The sequence below is a fragment of the Schistocerca americana genome, chromosome 2 (assembly GCF_021461395.2).
Source record: "Schistocerca americana isolate TAMUIC-IGC-003095 chromosome 2, iqSchAmer2.1, whole genome shotgun sequence".
Classification (NCBI taxonomy): domain Eukaryota; kingdom Metazoa; phylum Arthropoda; class Insecta; order Orthoptera; family Acrididae; genus Schistocerca; species Schistocerca americana.
The window spans coordinates 182,208,850-182,228,562 of NC_060120.1; the positions used below are offsets into that span (position 1 = coordinate 182,208,850).

A 19,713-nucleotide genomic window follows, 5' to 3' on the forward strand; every position below is an offset into this window, starting at 1 on the left:
TTTAAAGCTGAGTAGATGACACATTATGGGTAAGCAGTGTGCAAATGATGAACTGCACATGATCCAGACTTCCTGTCTGTTGAACTAGTCCATAGCTTAACTGTTTACATGTTTGACATCTACAACTGTGTAGATCAGTTTCATCTGCAATTCTACAAGTCCGATCCTATTGCTGCACTGCCACACATTCCATTCTGTGTATTGAAGGTACAGGCATTGTGTGTTCTTGACATTTGCTTATTTCACGACTTAATAGCAAACAGAATCTGACGATGCCCTAAAAATACGAAACACATCATTAAACAATTTTTGCAAAAGTCTGTTTTTCTTCAAACAGTTTCTATATGAGCCAGCATGACGTAGTGGGAAAAGTTTTATTAAAAAGCATTGTTAACTGAAGCAATGATACTGGTGGAATTGTTGCTGCTTATCTTCCACAAACATTTTTCAGGTTCAAACTTTATTTATTGAGCTCTATATTTTGTTTATGATCCTTGAGGTATTGGGCTTTCCAAAATTCTGCTAACTCCTTTCACAATGCCATTTACAGAATGTAAGAAACTTCTATTTTTGAGCGATTGACTGGGTCACATTTCCACTTGCGTACATGAAGCCTCCTGTAAAATTTCATTAGTCAGGTGTGAAGATGAAAAGAAATGTATACACAAATAAATGATGTATTTATTCAGATATAATCAAAAATATATGAGATAGGAATAGGTAGAAAACAAACATGAACAATGTGTTTCATAATTTCTATAACAGATTTATTGAATATAAATAGTATTTTATATTGGACTAGGTTTATCATCTGGTTCACTATCCACCTCTTTCCTCATTATTTTGCTGCACACATTTTTAACATGTCAGTCTCCCTCTCTCTCACACACACACATTCACACTCGAGCTCATTCTCTCTGTTTGCTGAGAAGCACGGAATGTCCTCGGGTAGTTTCTATCCATCGTGCACACACTTAACACTATCTGGCACACAGTAAAATCTGGATAAAATGGAACTTTCTACAACGGTGTGTCAGCAGCACCTTACTCATGCATATCTGTTGTGGCCTCCACCCAAGTGTTCCATTCACAGTTTACACAATCACCCATTCCTTCACCGCAGACGCTTCCGACGCGTAACCCGTGGCAACATTCTCCAACGAACACAATTCTTTCGAATATGATACATTATCACATTTACACGTGTAATAACTGCAGTGCCAGAATTACACAGGTAACAGTAAGACTTCAGCGTATCGTATAATATGTGTATGTGTACATTTACAAATGTCAGTGAGTTTCAATGGTAACGTGACGTGGGGCAGTACTCGAGTTTGCCGCAGGGCACGTCACTTGGGTCGGCGGAAGTACCGCAGCACGACATAGCCGAGGGTACGGAAGAGCACCAGGAAGAAAAGCAGCACCAGTGTGTTGCCCCAAAGAGACGCCAGGCCCGCACCTTGCGACTCCAGGATGTCGTCCACAGAGACAGTCGACGAACCAGCTGCACACGACGGAAATTTGCTCTTTTCTTCAGCACACCTACGGCAACAAAATACAAACTGTTATTTCTGTGCCTCCAAGAAGTTCTACTTCACTTTCCATTCAACAGAGTATTGCAAATTTAATCACACAATGAGAGTTACCTATACGAATATAAATCATTCATTAAGCCTGAGACTGCCTACGCACCCATTGTAAAAAAAAAAAAAAAAAAAAAAAAAAAAAAAAAAAAAAAAAAAAAAAAAAAAAAAAAAAAAAAACCACGTTTTTCACGTATTCTGTAAAAAATTTTATACATTACCAATACTGAGAAGTAATCTTATTTTGTTCACTTTGGGCTGTGGTTTGAAAACCATGACTGTTTATGATGTAAAAGACAATTTTTTAAAAATAGGATTATCTTTGCCTATTACTCATTTCCTTCCACAATGTATTAAACAACCCATACATGGTGCAAGTGTAGAAATACGGTTTACATTTGTATGAGCTATGAACTCCACTCCAAATATTGGTTTGCTACAGTTCTCCACACCAGTCTGTTTTGGGTGAGATTTTCTTCCAGCAGTATTGATCTGAATAGTCTCCACACAGAGATCCAAATGGGGAACTACTTTACCTCTGGAATACATTAAGCAAGAGGATGCCATCTTAAAATATACATAGAACTCCATGTCCTGTAATTTCCCCTTACTTTCAGCTGTGACACAGCACCTTGTGACACACACTATTTGTTGTCTCTGTCTTTCCCGATATTTTTTCCCCCTCTGCAGTTCCCTCTTGTACAACGGAAGTGATTCTCTGATGTCTTAACATGTGCCTCATCATCTTGTCCCTTCTTGTCAGTGTTTTCCATGCTTCTTTCATCACCGATTCTGCCTCATTTCTTGTTTTAAGATTCCACCTGATTTTCAACATCTTTCTATAGTACCACATCTCACAAGGGAACCTCCCCATCGCACCCCCCTCAGATTTAGTTATAAGTTGGTACAGTGGATAGGCCTTGCAAAACTGAACACAGATCAATCAAGAAAACAGGAAGAAGTTGTGTGGAACTATGAAAAAATAAGCAAAATATACAAACTGAGTAGTCCATGTGGAAGATAGGCAATATCAGTGTTATTGTGAACCAAAGAGCACTTTGGTCCCGTGATTAGCGTGTGCAATTGCAGAACGAGAGATCCTTGGTTCAAGTCTTCTCTTGGGTGAAAAGTTTAATTTTTTATTTTCAGACAATTATCAAAGTTCAGGCACTCACACATAATCAACTTCGCTCTCCAAAATTCCAGGACATGTTCAGATTTGCTTGGGCATATGCAGGATTTGATGGTCTACACACTGAAAAATTTGAAAACGTTAAAAACCTATGTTTTGACAGCACAGGCAGAACTGTGCGACTGTGAAACTGTTGCACTCATTTGTTGCATTCTATGTGATGAACTCTTATGTTTTCTCACTTTTTTGGGAGTGATTATCACATCCACAAGAAAACCTAAATCGGGCAAGGTAGAAGAATCTTTTTACCCATTCGCCAAGTGTACAAGTTAGGTGGGTCGACGACATATTCCTGTCATGTGACGCACATGCCGTCGCCAGTGTCGTATAGAATACATCAGACGTATTTTCTTGTGGAGGAATCGGTTGACCTATGACCTTGCAATCAAATGTTTTCAGTTTCCATTGGAGAGGTGTGTCCTTTCGGCTACTAATCGCATGGTTTTGCGGTGTGGTCGCAAAACATAGACACTAAACTTATTACAGTGAACAGAGACGTCAATGAACGAACGGACAGATCATAACTATGCAAAAATAAAGAAAGTACACTTTTCACTCGAGGCAAGACTTGAACCAAGGACCTCTCGCTCTGCAGCTGCTCACGCTAACCACGGGACCACCTCGCTCCTAACCTCAGACCTTCCTTGATGTTGCTTATCTTGCACATGGACTACTCAGTTTGTATATTTTGCTCATTTTTTCGTAGTTCCACACAACGTCTTCCTGTTTTCTCGATTGATCTGCGTTCAGTTTTTCAAGGCCTATCCACTGTGCCAACTTATAACTAAATCTGAGGGGGGTGCGATGGGGAGGTTCCCTCGTCAGACTCCAGTTACATCATTTTACAGTTTTCCCACAGCCCACAATTCACTTTCATACAATGCTGTGGCTCCAGGTGTACATTCTCAGAAATTTCTTCCTCAAATTAAGGATGATATTTTATACTAGTAGACCTATCTTGGACAGTAACACCCTCTCCACAGGTGCTAGTCTCCTTTTTATGTCCTCCTTGCTTTGTCAGTCATGTGTTATTCTGCTCACAAGGTCCATTTCATGGTCCACATTTTGATGTTAAGTTTGTTGCTGATCTCATTTCTACTACTCCTCATTACTTTGTCTTTCTTTGGTTTAGCCTCAGCTCATATTTTCAGGGCCCGTAATACTGCTTCAGTTTCACTGAGGATAGCAATGTCATCAGCAGATCTCATGATTGATATTCTTTCACCCTGAATTTTGATGCTACTGCTGAACATCGATTTGTGTCACTGTTTCTTCAATAAATATATTGAGCCACTGCAAGCTGTACTCTTCAGGAACCACATATTGCTCTAGCCTCTTCACAGATACTATCTGCATTGTTGAGGCACATAAATCTTCCAGCTCAGCAAGGTCCTGTTGTTCAGTGTGCATGCCACAATCTACCTTTATGAAATTAATTAAAAAAATTATTATTGAACACTAACAATGTTTTACTTTAGAACTGTATATGTGCTTAATCTGTGTTTCACATTTCATAGAATGTTGTGCTTGGGTATTGATGCTGGTATTCACGAAAACATGATGGAAGAACAACAACCCATCTTGTCAGCACGAATAACAACAGTAAACAGTTAAGGCTTTCAACGCAAAACATAGCTTTTTAACGTATAGCACTGTAAACTGCAAAGCAAAAATAACATTTGGCTTTCAAATGAAAATTCAGATGAAATTTTTTTTAATTGCCTAAAGAAATGCCAAGTAAAATTTATAGGAGTGCAACTAGTCTTATACAAACACGTGTTCTAATGATTTATGCCTTGAAATGTTATTCTGTAACGAAGGTCACCTTTCTTCACTTAGACTGCATTCATTCACACCTCTTATGGATAGATGTTGCCTTCATTCAACAAATTTATGACTGCTTGGTCACTATGAAGAAGTGATCCTGTAAGCTTAATTATCTTAGGAAAGTAATTTCTTTCATTCTTTATTAACCGACTGTGTGCGATTGGTTCACATTCAAAAATCCAATTATAGCTTTCAGCAAATGTTGCATCACTTATTTCCAGTACCAAGATCTTGTTGCTTTAAGAGAAGTACATAACAAGCTTCTGATTACTCAGGTGGGGGTTATCCATGCAAAGTTCAGCAATTTTTGAAAAAATGAAATGAAAGCCTGAAGTGTTCTTTAAAAGTAGAGTGTAGTTGTATAGGGACAAAAACCATCTGCAAGTGTCATCTCTCTCTCTCTCTCTCTCTCTCTCTCTCTCTCTCTCTCTCTCTCACACACACACACACACACACACACACACACAAAGGCACAGAGAGAGAGAGAGAGAGAGAGAGTGTATGCGTGTGCGTGTGCGTGTGCGTGTGTGTGTGTGTGCGCGCGCGCGCGCACGATAATATTTGTTTGACGATCTGTACTCTGTACAAAGCAAGTACGTCAGGAGAAACGTGGATGAAAAATAGGAAAATTGAATGATTCCTCCTCCCCCCCCCCTCCCAAAGTGGTCCAAAAGCAAATTTCATAAAATACAGTTGTCTTCCTAAGGTGACATATTTTGTGATCACAGTGAACAGCAGTTTCCAATAAAAATGTGTTTTTATGGGTTATCCACATTTTTCAGTTATACAAGCAGACTTGGGTTTTCATTAAATGGATAATCAGAGCTCGCATCATTTACTAAAATCCAGATGTCTGCCTCTGCATCAGTAATTCTGGTGTTGTACATAAACATTTGGCTTTGGCATGCAGAATATAATCCTGGATGTATACTTACTGTAGAGGCGTGCCTGAGAACTCGACGATTTGCATGTTCTGGAAGGCGTAGTGCACCATGCTGAGATACCGCAGCCACGACAGCCAGTACGGGATGTTGGTTGCAAGGTAGCCACCAAAAAGCTGTGTTGCAAGCGTGTACAGAGCACTGATGGTAATGGACACCTGCATGTCCATGCAGGACGCTCCCACGAAGAAGCCCACACTCTGTATTGGAAGAGAGTGGCTATTTTTAAACTGTTGGTCATTAATAAAATCAGAATAAGTTGACAACTGTTAACTACGGGAACAGCAAATTCATATATATGTCAAAAGTGAGGAATGTGTTGAAGCAACAGACCATTCAGGAATGAGGTAAAGAAATAAATCAACACCCCAAGTAGAGCACATCATTTCTGTCACCACTGGCCCAGTGTCCTGGGAGAACTTTCCACTTCATTTCTTACAAAGCTATACCCTCTTCACTGCCATGCAGATAAACCTCTAGCCAATCAATATTGTCTACTTCTGCAAATTTCTTTACAAATTCAGGTTATACATTTATGTGAACAGGATATGCATTCCAAAGCAGTACGAAAGCTCAAGCTAAAGAATGAGAAAGTTAATATTACTTACAACACAAATCCCGCACATTATTAAAAAATATATAATTGGATTATTACAATGATTTAAATTGAAATGAATTAACTAAGCATCTAGATTTTACTGATTACACGAGTAACTGTTCAGTCACAGGCACTAGTTTTTTGTAGAGGATCACTAACTTCCTTTTGCTAGCAGTTTTTTTAAAAAATGGTTCAAATGGCTCTGAGCACTATGGGACTTAACATCTGTGGTCATCAGTCCCCTAGAACTTAGAACTACTTAAACCTAACTAACCTAAGGACATCACATACATCCATCCATGCCCGAGGCAGGATTCGAACCTGCGACCGTAGCAGTCGCGCGGCTCCAGACTGAGCGCCTAGAACCGCGAGACCACCGCGGCCAGCCAGTTTTTTTAAGTCATTCATTTTATACGACAAGAGCAATCAGATTTTTTGCAACAGCACAATTCATTCTTGGCCGAAAGCAGGTCAGTAATACGCCACCGAGACACTCAATTTGCCCTTTTCTTTTGTCTAAAGTGGAGCTCTGTTGACACATCCTGAGGCATCAAGGAATTGTTAATCTGGTAATGTAGGAAAATGCGCAGGGTAAAAACTGTAAAGTGAAATGAAGGCATTAAGCAGGTTCAAATGGATGTTGGTTGCTGTAGTTATGCAGAGATGAAGCAGCTTACATTGGATAAACTGGTATGGTGAAGAGCTGCACAAAGCCAGTCTTCTGACTAGGGGAGGGGGGGGGGGGGAGAACTTTTAAGTGTTTCTGTAGGTAAAAGTTGGAATTTTGGCTCTTGAAGGCAAGTAATGGCTGTAAGTTAAATAGGACTCTACTGAAACTATTAGTTTTTAGGGATTAGGAAGAATTGTTTGTATGACTACATTTTGAAATGTCGAACCTGTTGAAACAAGAACAACTTTTCGCATGAAGGAAGAAACTATTCAGGAGAAACATTCAGCTGTAGGTGTGTGGGGTATGGAGCAGAGATTTTCTGTCTTCCAAGGAGCAGTTGATGACTGTGATTGCCCTTGTCACATACTACTTCCTCCACCCCCAAATTATGTCTCATGGATACTAACACATTCTTCACATAGATCCCAACTTGTTCGTTTACTGTATGTTTCAGTTAGAACCAAATCAGACCTACAGAAGTGAAATGTCGTGTAACTGCACTCATACCTGAGCAACAACAGTGTTGAGCAGCAGGAAGGCAAGCAGAGTGGCGAAGACTGTCGGGGACTTCAGCCCCAGCATGGGGTAGGAGATGATGTGGTAGACCGCGGGCAGGGTGACTGTCAGTGGCAGCTCTCCCACCATCTTGGCAAGGTAATATGCAGACAGCCGGTATGATCCCGACAGCCTCTCTTTGTTGATCACCTCTCGTTCAGGTGGAACTGAAACACAAATATGAATATTTAATTTTTACTCGTAACATGAATTTCAGAGTATGTGTATCAACTAAATAAAATAAGATGCTTAAGAAACAGCAACACCCTTAAATTCACAGGACAGTTCACATCTTAACAGAGTGCTTATGTTTCACCAACTAGTAATTTCTGAGTATTTGCTGTTTACTGTCTGATGTCTGCTGGTAATCCGTGAAAAGTATTTTGCACCACCATGTAAAATTCAGTTCTGAGCCCTAAACAAGGCGACACAGTTCATATAAAAATTAGTCTCGGTCTAGAATTGAGGTTGTGGATTTTTACAGTTCATCCTAAATTCACTGCACTTCTGATCATTTTATTAGAAGTTTACCCAACGTTTGACTATATTAAACCTACATTTCATTACATTGGCGGAATTCTTTCATCTACAATGGGTAAAATATTGATATAATGAATGTTCTGATAATCAACACACCGAGTAAACTTTTGTCACTAATTATTTTGAATTTCTTGCCCTCCCCATGAGGCCTCGCCCTTCCATATGAAATTCCTTCATCATCATCATATCATCATCATATCATCATCATATCATCATTTGATACTTCATAGAGTATTCCTGTTGAGAATATCATCAAGCAGGGCTGGATTAACAGCCTCAGTCTTGGTTGATGATGCTATCATCAATTCACAAATCTATAGATTTAATTTGTAGCCCATCTTAATAAGCCAAGTGCTCTTGACCGCATTGTCAAAAAGACATAAAATTACATCAAAATATGGATATACAAGATAAATGCATTATCAACAATTGAGTTTGAAAACATCCAGAATTACGTGTTACATACAGATGTACTGATAATGTGTGTATACTGAAAAATGTCCACGAGTTGACAAATAAATAAAATATACAAGTAGCAATGTAATGTTTGTGATGATGCTGTCATTTAAAAAGTATCATTATTGGGTGCAAGGCATACTGCTCAAAAAATGTTTCCATTTAGTTGTAATATTCTGCCAAACAGCCATGAAGAATTTGAATAATTATAATTTGGATCAGAGATGTGACTTTAATAGAAGCACCCTCTGAACTCACAGGACGAGAGAGCCCCAAAATGGGCATACAGCATCCAGTAGGTGGTGGAGAAGAACATCCAACCCTGGATGTCGTGAAGTGCCTCTTCCTTCCTGTCCAACTGGAACCACAACAGGCCTGCCATCGCCCCCAGTGCCACTGTCTGCACCCAGTTCAGCTTCGACAGCATTCTGGGCCGTGCTTCCTGGAAGTTGCGCTGTGACAGAACCTGAAATAGTCGAAAATTTGCAGGTGTCACTTAGTTGCTTATGAACTACTTTGTACTCAACACAAATTTGAATTAATATGAACATTTTCACAGTGGATATTTTCACTTTACAATCTTTGTCACCAAAAAGCAACGTCTATTGAAATGCCAGTATACAACATTCTGTGTTGAAAGTCGAGAAAGCTGCTAGTGCCCGAGTGCAAATGAGTGGTATTACACACAATGTGTACAGCTACATTTGAAAAACTGAACTGAATGAGATGCCGACTACAAACTTTAGAAGCAGGATACCATTTTTCCTTGTGCGTGTGCGTGTGCATGTCAGAGGAGGGCAAACCAAATGAATTATTTATATTTCATAAAAAGGACTTTTTGTACAAAAACTTAAATGTTTAGACAAAACTGCGCCTATCTGCAATGCAATGCCTCCTCTATGTAGTGTATCCATATTTTTCATATTGCTGTAATTCCATCCTGGAATTTCCACGGTTTGATCTTATCCTTAATTATTTAGATAGCTACCCGACTTACACTTAACTAATTCTCTTTTCCCCAGTTTACTATTACAGTGATGTAGGAGAAAGTGAACACATATACAAACAAATGATACTGTGCAGAAATATGTAAAGGAAAATGTCTATCTCCCCCCCCCCCCCAAAAAAAAAGAAAACAAGTAATCTAAATATTTTGTCCTCATTTGTGAACAAATACATGTTTGTAGATGGTCGAATGCCACCTATACGCACTACGAACACATTTCAACGGCCTCTAGGTGATGACTCATTCTCAATTCTGTGGTTGCTTGTATAGCAGTGTGCAATGACCTATTCTTTCCAGTAAACAATAAATATCATTATTTGCAAATTCAACTGGTGAATACAATAACTGTACACACTTAATTAAACGGAAATTGAATATAGAAGTTAATAGTGCCTGTGATTTTCCACTTTGGCCGAGAAACATAAAATGCAGCTTTATGGGGTACTAAACTGACTACTTTCCCTCTTCTTGGTAGTTTATTATTCATATGATATCTGGCATGTGTCCTAGTTGATTAAATGCCTCCCAGGACAGCTTTAGACATTTCCAGTTTCCCTGTGTTATCGTGCATTAAGACAGAAATGGTGACCAGCACAAGCAGAGTGAATGCACAGTCAGAGCAAAGCAGAGCCCAGCCTGGAGCCTCCAGCAGGGGCCTGGCGGGAGCGTGTGAGGCAGGCTGTGCCAATAATCGAGTGAAGGGGGCCTCAAGTGGCTGCTATTGCCATCTGGGTGAAGGTCGGGTCATGTCGTGCCGAGGTCGCGTCGCTGGGAGGGCCAGTCAATTGCCTCTCCACCTCCGGCCGGGGGCTCCCAGGGGGAGGGAACAGGCCAGCAATGGCGTTCGAGTGGAGTATGCAAATCTGAGTGAGCACAGCTCACTTTGTAAGGAACATGAGGAGAACCTGATAACCCCAGTCAGAGTGTTAGGAACAGTATTCTTACAAATCATACAAGTAAAGCCATTTCCCCCGTGTTATCCTTTCTTACAGGAGTGCTATTCAAACAAAGCACGAAGGAGAGCTTCTGTGAATTTCGTAAAGAAGAGAGGTACACACAGAACTGAGACTGTCAGGGTTATATTTGTATGCCACAAGGATTGCATCAGAGTTTCAAGTCTTCACAATTTTTTTCCTTGACATGCACGCTGCTAATGGGTCACCTCAGAACAGCCCCAAGGCTGTTTTGTCCTCTGCCACAGATTTTGCATTTTCTCATTCAAATATTTTGAACATTTATTTATGCCAATCAACGTAAGTCTGTTCTTGAGCTTCAATCAAACTGTGCAAAATTGATCATGAACAGATTTTTCTCCAGCTAAGTATTCAGGCTAAACTCAAGATATGACAGTCTTTGATAAGCCTAAGGATGCTTCTGTCTCACTATCAGTCACATGTGGATCCTCTTCACAGACAAAGATCCATGTTTTGTTGTGGGTGTACATCACTTGCTTGCATGTAAATGTGTAAATCAGTAACCATCCGCATCGTGGGGGGCAGGGGAGGAGCGAGGTCAGTTGGGTCGGTCATCAATTGACTGTGCCAAGTGTGGGATTCTAAAATCTTTAATATGTGTGGTGGCATCTGCCAACATCGCAAGCTAACCTATTCTCAGTGAGCTCATGCCTATTACACTAATGGACTTTGTGTCTTCTTAATAGTTATTTTATAACTGGCTCTGTTTCCGTGGCACATTGGAAAGGCTGCATGATGGTCTGGTATTTTTCCTACTAGTGCTCTCCCACAAGAAAGGCTAAATATCTTATAGAAAAAAGGTATTTACATTCTATGACACCTGAAAATAAGAATGTAAACAGATAAACATTTTTTTGTAGTGTTTTGTTCCATGAAAATTTGGACGACAGTCAGATATCAATAACTTGCTGCCACAATGTTTTGGTGCAGAGTCTTCTGGCCAACTTTAGGTGTATACTTGAGAAAGTACACTTAGCTCACCTGTTTAAATGGCACATGTGTGGTGTACTCAATTGCCATTGCGAATACATTATTCAATGATAGGGCACATTCATGTCTGCTACAAGTGTTTTGTTACAACTAGAGATGGGTAAAGTTGTTCTTTTTACAGACTAATTCCTTTTGAGATAGTTCGTTTTACTGAACTAGTTCAAATGAGCTATATGATTCATTTTTATTGTTGGAGAACCAATAAAAAAAGCAACCTTCAACTAAAAAATCAGAAGCAAACTTTTATTGCCTACAAAAACCGAATGACCATTAGGAACAAATCATATGTGCATAGTTCTAAGAACTTTTTTCATACATGCAATCTATTTGTTAGGATGGGCTGACTGCTTTCAATTTGAACTCAAGCCTTTACTTGGGAACCTCAGTAGATTGACATCACGAGGAGTTATCCGCTTTTTCTTCTCTAACAGCGTCTGAAGAGAGGAGAAACTCATTCTTATCTAACAGTTCTTAATAATTAATTCTTAGAATGGGAAAGAGATATTTAGATACCGGCTTAAAAAAAGGGGGGGGAAAGCTACGTTAAGTGTAAACAAGAGTCAAGAGACGGGAGGATCACAACTGGAGAGTGAGCTGAACTGAGTTGAACTGACTGAATGGTTTCCATCATACCATCTCTTGCAGTTCACACAGCTCGGAACTGGAGCCTGACCTGAACTTAGTAAAGTGCTGTTTTCAGTCTTCCGATCAGACGCAGTTCACACAGTTCAATAGTTCAGAACTACGGATGCTCGGGTCCTGGGAATGAGGAAGGGAAAATTTGTGCGTGCATATTCGAACTTCTGTTGGTAATGGAAGCGAGCAGTGAAAAAACGATAGTTCACTAAAAGAAAGACCAGTCTGAACAGTACCTTTCACGGATAGTTCAAATGAACCTTGTTACAACAGCGAAAAAGTTTTATCTGTTTAATGTGAAAAATAGTTTTCGTTGTTACCAGTATTTAGCACTTAGAAACACAACAAGATACAAAGGACAAAGTAAAACGATGATATTTACTGTCTTATAAATATTGTTCGACATGTTTGTAAGTATACATTTCCTCGAGCACATAAATGTAGATGTTTAGATGAGTTCTCCAATTTATTCGGTTCTCAGGAGTGTGACGAATTAATCAAATGACCTTTGTTGACACTTCCACAATGGATTTTGTTTTCGTCATCAATAAATTATATACCATTGCTTGTTCCTACTTTCTCTTAGTATATGTTAGGTTTTTTGTTGGTTTCTCATAACCTCAGTTCCAATGCTCGTGTTTAGCCATCTCTCGCAAAACATGTAATTTTGGCGCTAACGTTTTAACCACAGCCACCACTCTTGACCCATGACAGACGAGACTCGGTGCACGAATAAAACGCCATGAACTATAGGTCAATTCACTTGCCAAGAGTAGTAGATTTTGACCATTTTTTCCTTTTTGACATTTCATCCCTCTCGCCCGATGTGGGCGGGGAGCACTTTCACTGGTTCAATAAATATTTCCGTCTTCAGCCAAGTGAATTAAAAAGTAATACGAATAAGAAACCAACATTACGGTTGCTTTTTAAAATTTAAATCACAGACGAACAGCTAAAGTCGAAAATATATACATTTTAAATACACATCGCAGCTTGGTGAAATCTCCTGATTTAAAATAAAAAGAAAGAAAACAGAAAAAACAACATACTGGAGCACTGCATTTTCACGAATCTGAAAGTCCTACAACGCGGGAGAAATGTGGGACAAGACAAAATGTTCCATAGGGTTGAAGGGTGCGGGTTGTAAGACAGGGAAGACGGTTTTACACGAGCAACTTTCTGGTCAAAATAAGACTACTCAAAGTGCGTGCACCTTTTATGCCCGCGCGTAAATCAGCAACCAACCACGACGTGTTTGTGTGTGTGTGTGTGTCGTCAACGATCTATAGACTTTTGGAGTGTGGAATTCTAAATTTTCGAGTATGCTGCACACTGCGCATGCGCAGAAACACTGGACTTTGGGGGCGTCTGCTAAAATCTAAAGTTAATTTATTTTGGCCGAGCTCACTCGTATTATAAGAGACGGATTTTGTGCTTTCGTGTGCTTTTGTGCTTTCACTCGCTGAGTAGCAGTCGAGGGTTGAGCATCGCTCCTCTCACTCGCGTACTGTCAGCCATAGGCCCCCGCTTGCACGGGAGTAAAAACAGAAGTGTTCTCCGGCTCTGTTTTTATTAAAACATTGACGGGCACTTGCGCCTAGGTCTTAGCACGGACGGCACTGGGAAAAACATTTGCATGGCGTCGCCTGGCAGAGTTGTCGTGTCCTCTCGTCGTTGTGGTATGTCGAGCTTGGGTGACGCCTTGGGGTCGCGGCGGTCTCTTTCCGCCGAAGACACGAGGCGCGCTTTCTTGTTGCCGCGGGCCGCGCGGCCGGCCATCTCGAGCACCTCAGCTGCCGCAGAGTCAGTCTCTGCCCCCTCCAAGAATAGGGAAAAAGTAAGCCAGGACCTGGAAGCGGGCCGCGGAACCACAGAAAGGTTTTCCGCCGCCCCCGTCCAGAATTCCGCGTCTGCCATCGTGTTACTAGGGTCAGCACTGCAACCGGAAAACCCAACGGTGCCAACAAAAGTTGCAACTGACAACAACCTGGCAGCAAGCCCCCTTTCCGCAACCGACATGGCAAAACCACATAATAAACAAACAAATACGTAGTCAGTATTTGCGATCCCGCCCCTCCCTCCTCTCTCCTCAGCCCTCTCCTGCTTGCCAACAGCTGTGGCCTCCTTGCTGACCATATCCGCAACCTAAATGGCAAGCAGAAGCCCAGTCAACCGACAAAAATCCTTCCCAAACCCGCAACTGCCACCCAACCCCCTACCCGATCCCAGTTCCTTAAATCCCCCCCACTCAAGTCCACCACATCCAAGCAGCGGCGTGTCAGGAAGGACAAAAAGGAGAAGCACTCCAAGGGGAAAAAGCACTCCACCACCCCAACCACTTCAACACCCTCTGAGGAGCAAGCGCCCCCGACAGCACCTGTCGTCGTCCTAGGAGGGGACCAGGAAACGCTGGCACTGGAAGGGAACCGCGTAACCGGGCAGGATTCGGATGGTTTCGTGCTGGCGAGGAAAACCTTCCGCCAGCCGAGGCTCCCGCCGGCCCGGGGAGTGGAACCCACCCCGAACAGGTTCCAGGCGGTGGCCGATCAGCCTGAGACACCACAAGGCACAACAACACAAACACAAAACCAGGTCACCCACCACCTCCCTCCGATCGTCGCGAAGTTCACTCGGAATTACGGGGAACTCTTCGAAATGCTAAAAACAGCAATCGGGGGAGGCAATTTCAAAGCAAAACCTGCTGGTGGTGACAATATAAAAATAACATTATTCACACTCGAGCACTACACCACAATAAAATCACTTCTCAACAGCAAAAACATACCCCACTACACTTTCCCCACAACGAAAACACGCAATAGAAACATTGTCATCAGGGACCTGCCGAGACGAGTGGCCCCCCAGGCGATCAAAACAGACCTGACTGCCCAGGGGTACATCGTCAAGGCGGTCCAACAGATGGGACACATAGGCAGCAAATGGCCCCTGTATCAGGTCACACTGCCAGACGCCCCACAGAACAAAAGGGACATTAAGACGATCCTGGCGGTCCCTGTGACCACTGAACCACTGCGCCGCAAAAACAAGACAGTGCAGTGCTTCAGATGTCAGGGCCTCAACCACATTGCGGCACACTGCTCAATGGCAGTGAGGTGCAGAAAATGCGCCGAGGCCCATGACACACGAACGTGCAACATAAAACACACGGACCCGCAAATAAGGTGCGCGCTGTGTGGCAAAAACCACACAGCGGGTTACCAAGGTTGCGAGGTCCATAAAAGACACACACAGCAGGCAAAGGGCGCAAAGGCCGCCCCCCACACACGAAAAGAAAACACCACGAACCCACCCAGACACACAAGAAACCAAAACATGACAACACACACAGACAAGGCCTGGGTAAAACCAAGGCCTGACACACCAAGGGCAACATATGCGGAAGTGGTTTCTCCCCCGAGGAACCACGAAAGCATTGCCCAACCACCACAACATCAGACACCAACACAAGAACAACGCCGGGTAATACACAGCAACAACGACCAGGTCCAACTTGACGGAGAAGGCCCTAGGAAACCCCAGACACACTTCCCTCCCATGGATCAGTTGTTAGGCGTAATGGTGCAGACCATGAACCTCGTCATGGAAATGATGAAGGAATTCAGGGACGCCCAAAAGCAGAACACACAGATCCTCGCTGCCCTTCAGGCAACAGTCCAGCAGTCGCTGCCCTCTGCGACTTCCTCAGTAATATCAAAACCCCATCATGGATAGACGACCAAACATCCAAGGCCTGACAATGTGCGTCTTTAACGCAGACGGCATTGTTAATCAAGAGGTCGAGTTCCGAGAACTCATGAAGGAGTTCTCCATCGACATATGCATGATGGGGGAAACCCACCTAAAACCGGGAGTAAAAGCGACAGTTCCCAACTACGTTATTCTTTCCGTTCTCGGGAACGTAAGGAATTTACCCGAAACCTCTGACAAGAATTTACACCATGAATTCCCCTCTGGTCTCCAAAAAACTATATTATTTTTGCTTGTTCCTACATTCCGTACTATATTTAAATTTCTTCGTAAAAAGGGTAGTCCCTCAAACTCTCTGTCACAGTTCAGATGCCAAACAGGACAGCAGACAGCTCTCACACGCAACTTTTGCGCTAAAGGCCCCCGTAAATGATCAAACATTTTGCCAAACTTAACTATGCTTGCCAAGTGTTTGATCGTTTACGGTGCAGTTTGGCTTGTTTGCCAGGCATAGATCGTGTGTGACGTGTTTGAGAGAAATTCTGACTGACGGAAGTTTGACAAGATGGCGGACGTTGTTTGTGACATTTCGCCGCATTTGTTAAGTGAAAATTTGTTTCGTTACGATTTATCTATTTATATCGCGAGTTTCCACAACTATGAAAAATATGATCGAGGCAAAAACAGAATGGCACTGACATTCACCAAAATGGGAGAGGTACCACATCTTTCCCAGCTACATATTTACGCATGAAGATGTTATGAACAAAATCAATATTCTGTGCATACAGTTCTCTAGTTCTTCCACGGACGATGTGGGCTGCATTTTCTTACGTTGCGGTATTTTAACTACTTGTCAGAGGGCCAAGTAAAAGAATAAATTTTCCCATATTTGCGTCTTCTTTTTCAGTGTGAGGATTAAGTAACGCTAAACAACAAACATTTCACTGTCCATCCGCAGAAAGTTTACGTAATCGTCAGGTTCTGAGTAAACGTTTCCATTAACATGTTTCCAGTTGCCTATTTCTCATTTTAAACCATTTCCTGGATCAGCGACTTGTTTCCTTCTTTTTTTAAACACGCTTAGAAACGCTTTATCTGCATTTGTAGCCATTCCCACTAGTGTCAAAATACACTATATACACGAAAAGTATCTGCTTCAAAAGTAAGGTTAAATCGACAAGCTTTCTCAGAATGTGCACTGACTTGTTTGAAACATCCCTGGCTAGACAAGAGCGAACGTGACAGGAAAGTTTGCTCTTTATGGAGGGACTTCACAAATTTTATAAAGTATCATTGTCCATTTGAAGAAAGTTGATGTAATGGTCGGGTACTGTGGCTAACATTTCCTTTAGCATTTTTTCATGGATAAATCATTTTAAGCCACTCCCTGACCAGTGTTTCTTCTTCTCGTTTTTTAAACACAGTGTCAAAGTCAATGCCAGGACTGCTTTGTCTGCATTTGTGGCCGCATTCACTACTCTCAAAACACACACGAACCCGAGTTTTATAGTCAAGTTAAATGGACAAACATTGTTTGAACGTGCACGAGCTTGTTTGGCAAATCCGTGGCTGGACATGAGCGATTTTGTCAAACACATTTGATCGTTTAGGGGGAGCCTTAAATGAAAATGACCATTCCAAACAGGCGAGACGCAGTACGGGCATAAAACGCCAGGGGCGCTTTAAGTACACTCACTTGTCTCGCTAACAAGGAGACGGCACGACCGTGGGGTCGGGGATTTGTCCGAAATTTTGTGTGGTGAAAGAGGACCTCTAACACCACACGTGGTTAAAATATTAGGACGCACTACCCGGAAAATCCCGGGAAAAATCGATCCAAAGTTTCTTAGGTGCCTTATGAGTATAAAATGTTAATCCATTGGCGAGACGCCAGAGGTCTTGGGTTCGATTCCACCTCTGGCACTTTTTTTCATCTCTCATTTTCTTTTGTTATTCCACCAACTATTCAGAACTTTTTGCAAACCTACATTATCTTTAACAAATTAGTTACATTATTGAATAAAAATAAAAATCCAACAACACAATTCATGGCGGTGGGTTTTCCATTTTTAACTGTAAATTATATGAGGGGAAACACTGAGTTTTTAATCAGAATAACAAAGTCCACTGGGACAACATTTAGTTTTTATACATATTATATATACATATACACTCCTGGAAATGGAAAAAAGAACACATTGAAACCGGTGTGTCAGACCCACCATACTTGCTCCGGACACTGCGAGAGGGCTGTACAAGCAATGATCACACGCACGGCACAGCGGACACACCAGGAACCGCGGTGTTGGCCGTCGAATGGCGCTAGCTGCGCAGCATTTGTGCACCGCCGCCGTCAGTGTCAGCCAGTTTGCCGTGGCATACGGAGCTCCATCGCAGTTTTTAACACTGGTAGCATGCCGCGACAGCGTGGACGTGAACCGTATGTGCAGTTGACGGACTTTGAGCGAGGGCGTATAGTGGGCATGCGGGAGGCCGGGTGGACGTACCGCCGAATTGCTCAACACGTGGGGCGTGAGGTCTCCACAGTACATCGATGTTGTCGCCAGTGGTCGGCGGAAGGTGCACGTGCCCGTCGACCTGGGACCGGACCGCAGCGACGCACGGATGCACGCCAAGACCGTAGGATCCTACGCAGTGCCGTAGGGGACCGCACCGCCACTTCCCAGCAAATTAGGGACACTGTTGCTCCTGGGGTATCGGCGAGGACCATTCGCAACCGTCTCCATGAAGCTGGGCTACGGTCCCGCACACCGTTAGGCCGTCTTCCGCTCACGCCCCAACATCGTGCAGCCCGCCTCCAGTGGTGTCGCGACAGGCGTGAATGGAGGGACGAATGGAGACGTGTCGTCTTCAGCGATGAGAGTCGCTTCTGCCTTGGTGCCAATGATGGTCGTATGCGTGTTTGGCGCCGTGCAGGTGAGAGCCACAATCAGGACTGCATACGACCGAGGCACACAGGGCCAACACCCGGCATCATGGTGTGGGGAGCGATCTCCTACACTGGCTGTACACCACTGGTGATCGTCGAGGGGACACTGAATAGTGCACGGTACATCCAAACCGTCATCGAACCCATCGTTCTACCATTCCTAGACCGGCAAGGGAACTTGCTGTTCCAACAGGACAATGCACGTCCGCATGTATCCCGTGCCACCCAACGTGCTCTAGAAGGTGTAAGTCAACTACCCTGGCCAGCAAGATCTCCGGATCTGTCCCCCATTGAGCATGTTTGGGACTGGATGAAGCGTCGTCTCACGCGGTCTGCACGTCCAGCACGAACGCTGGTCCAACTGAGGCGCTAGGTGGAAATGGCATGGCAAGCCGTTCCACAGGACTACATCCAGCATCTCTACGATCGTCTCCATGGGAGAATAGCAGCCTGCATTGCTGCGAAAGGTGGATATACACTGTACTAGTGCCGACATTGTGCATGCTCTGTTGCCTGTGTCTATGTGCCTGTGGTTCTGTCAGTGTGATCATGTGATGTATCTGACCCCAGGAATGTGTCAATAAAGTTTCCCCTTCCTGGGACAATGAATTCACGGTGTTCTTATTTCAATTTCCAGGAGTGTAATAATTATAAACAAGAACCGCAGTGGTAATTATCGTACAAACATAGTAATAATTTTTGAGACATGTTGCACAACATATAAAGGCGGATATTTTTCAATCACAGGGTGTTTGCAATAAATCTGTACAAAAACATGCCCCATTAACATTTACGAAAATGGTTTGAGTTTGTGATAATTTTTGAGGCAAACCAGGCATATTGAATCATGTCTCGGAATATTGGTGACGATAATTGACGGTGAATTATAGAATGAATTTTTATACAATCTTCCCGGGAATTGATTTCACGATTCTTCTGTAACAATGCGCTGCAATTTTGCAAGCAACAGAAGGAAAAAAAGTGCCGCAGGAGGAATCGAACCCAAGACCTCTGTCGTAAGGGTCCGAGCGCTTACCATGTAGGCCAGACTGCGGGTCAGCAATGGACTAACATTTTATACTCA

The 19,713-nt window shown here is 42.7% G+C and overlaps 1 protein-coding gene across 1 annotated transcript in view; it reads right to left on the reverse strand.

Moving 5' to 3' along the window:
* Window positions 1-661: 661 nt before the first annotated feature.
* Window positions 662-19,713, reverse strand: part of LOC124593857 (ABC transporter G family member 14) — an 81,863-nt gene continuing 62,811 nt past the window's right edge. Inside the window, exons 10-13 of the mRNA XM_047132205.1 lie at window positions 8,621-8,828; window positions 7,319-7,533; window positions 5,538-5,743; window positions 662-1,542 (exon numbers count right to left, since the gene is read on the reverse strand). Coding sequence (XP_046988161.1) covers window positions 1,350-1,542; window positions 5,538-5,743; window positions 7,319-7,533; window positions 8,621-8,828 — 822 coding nt within the window. The 3' untranslated portion in view covers window positions 662-1,349. The remainder of the gene's footprint in view (window positions 1,543-5,537; window positions 5,744-7,318; window positions 7,534-8,620; window positions 8,829-19,713) is intronic.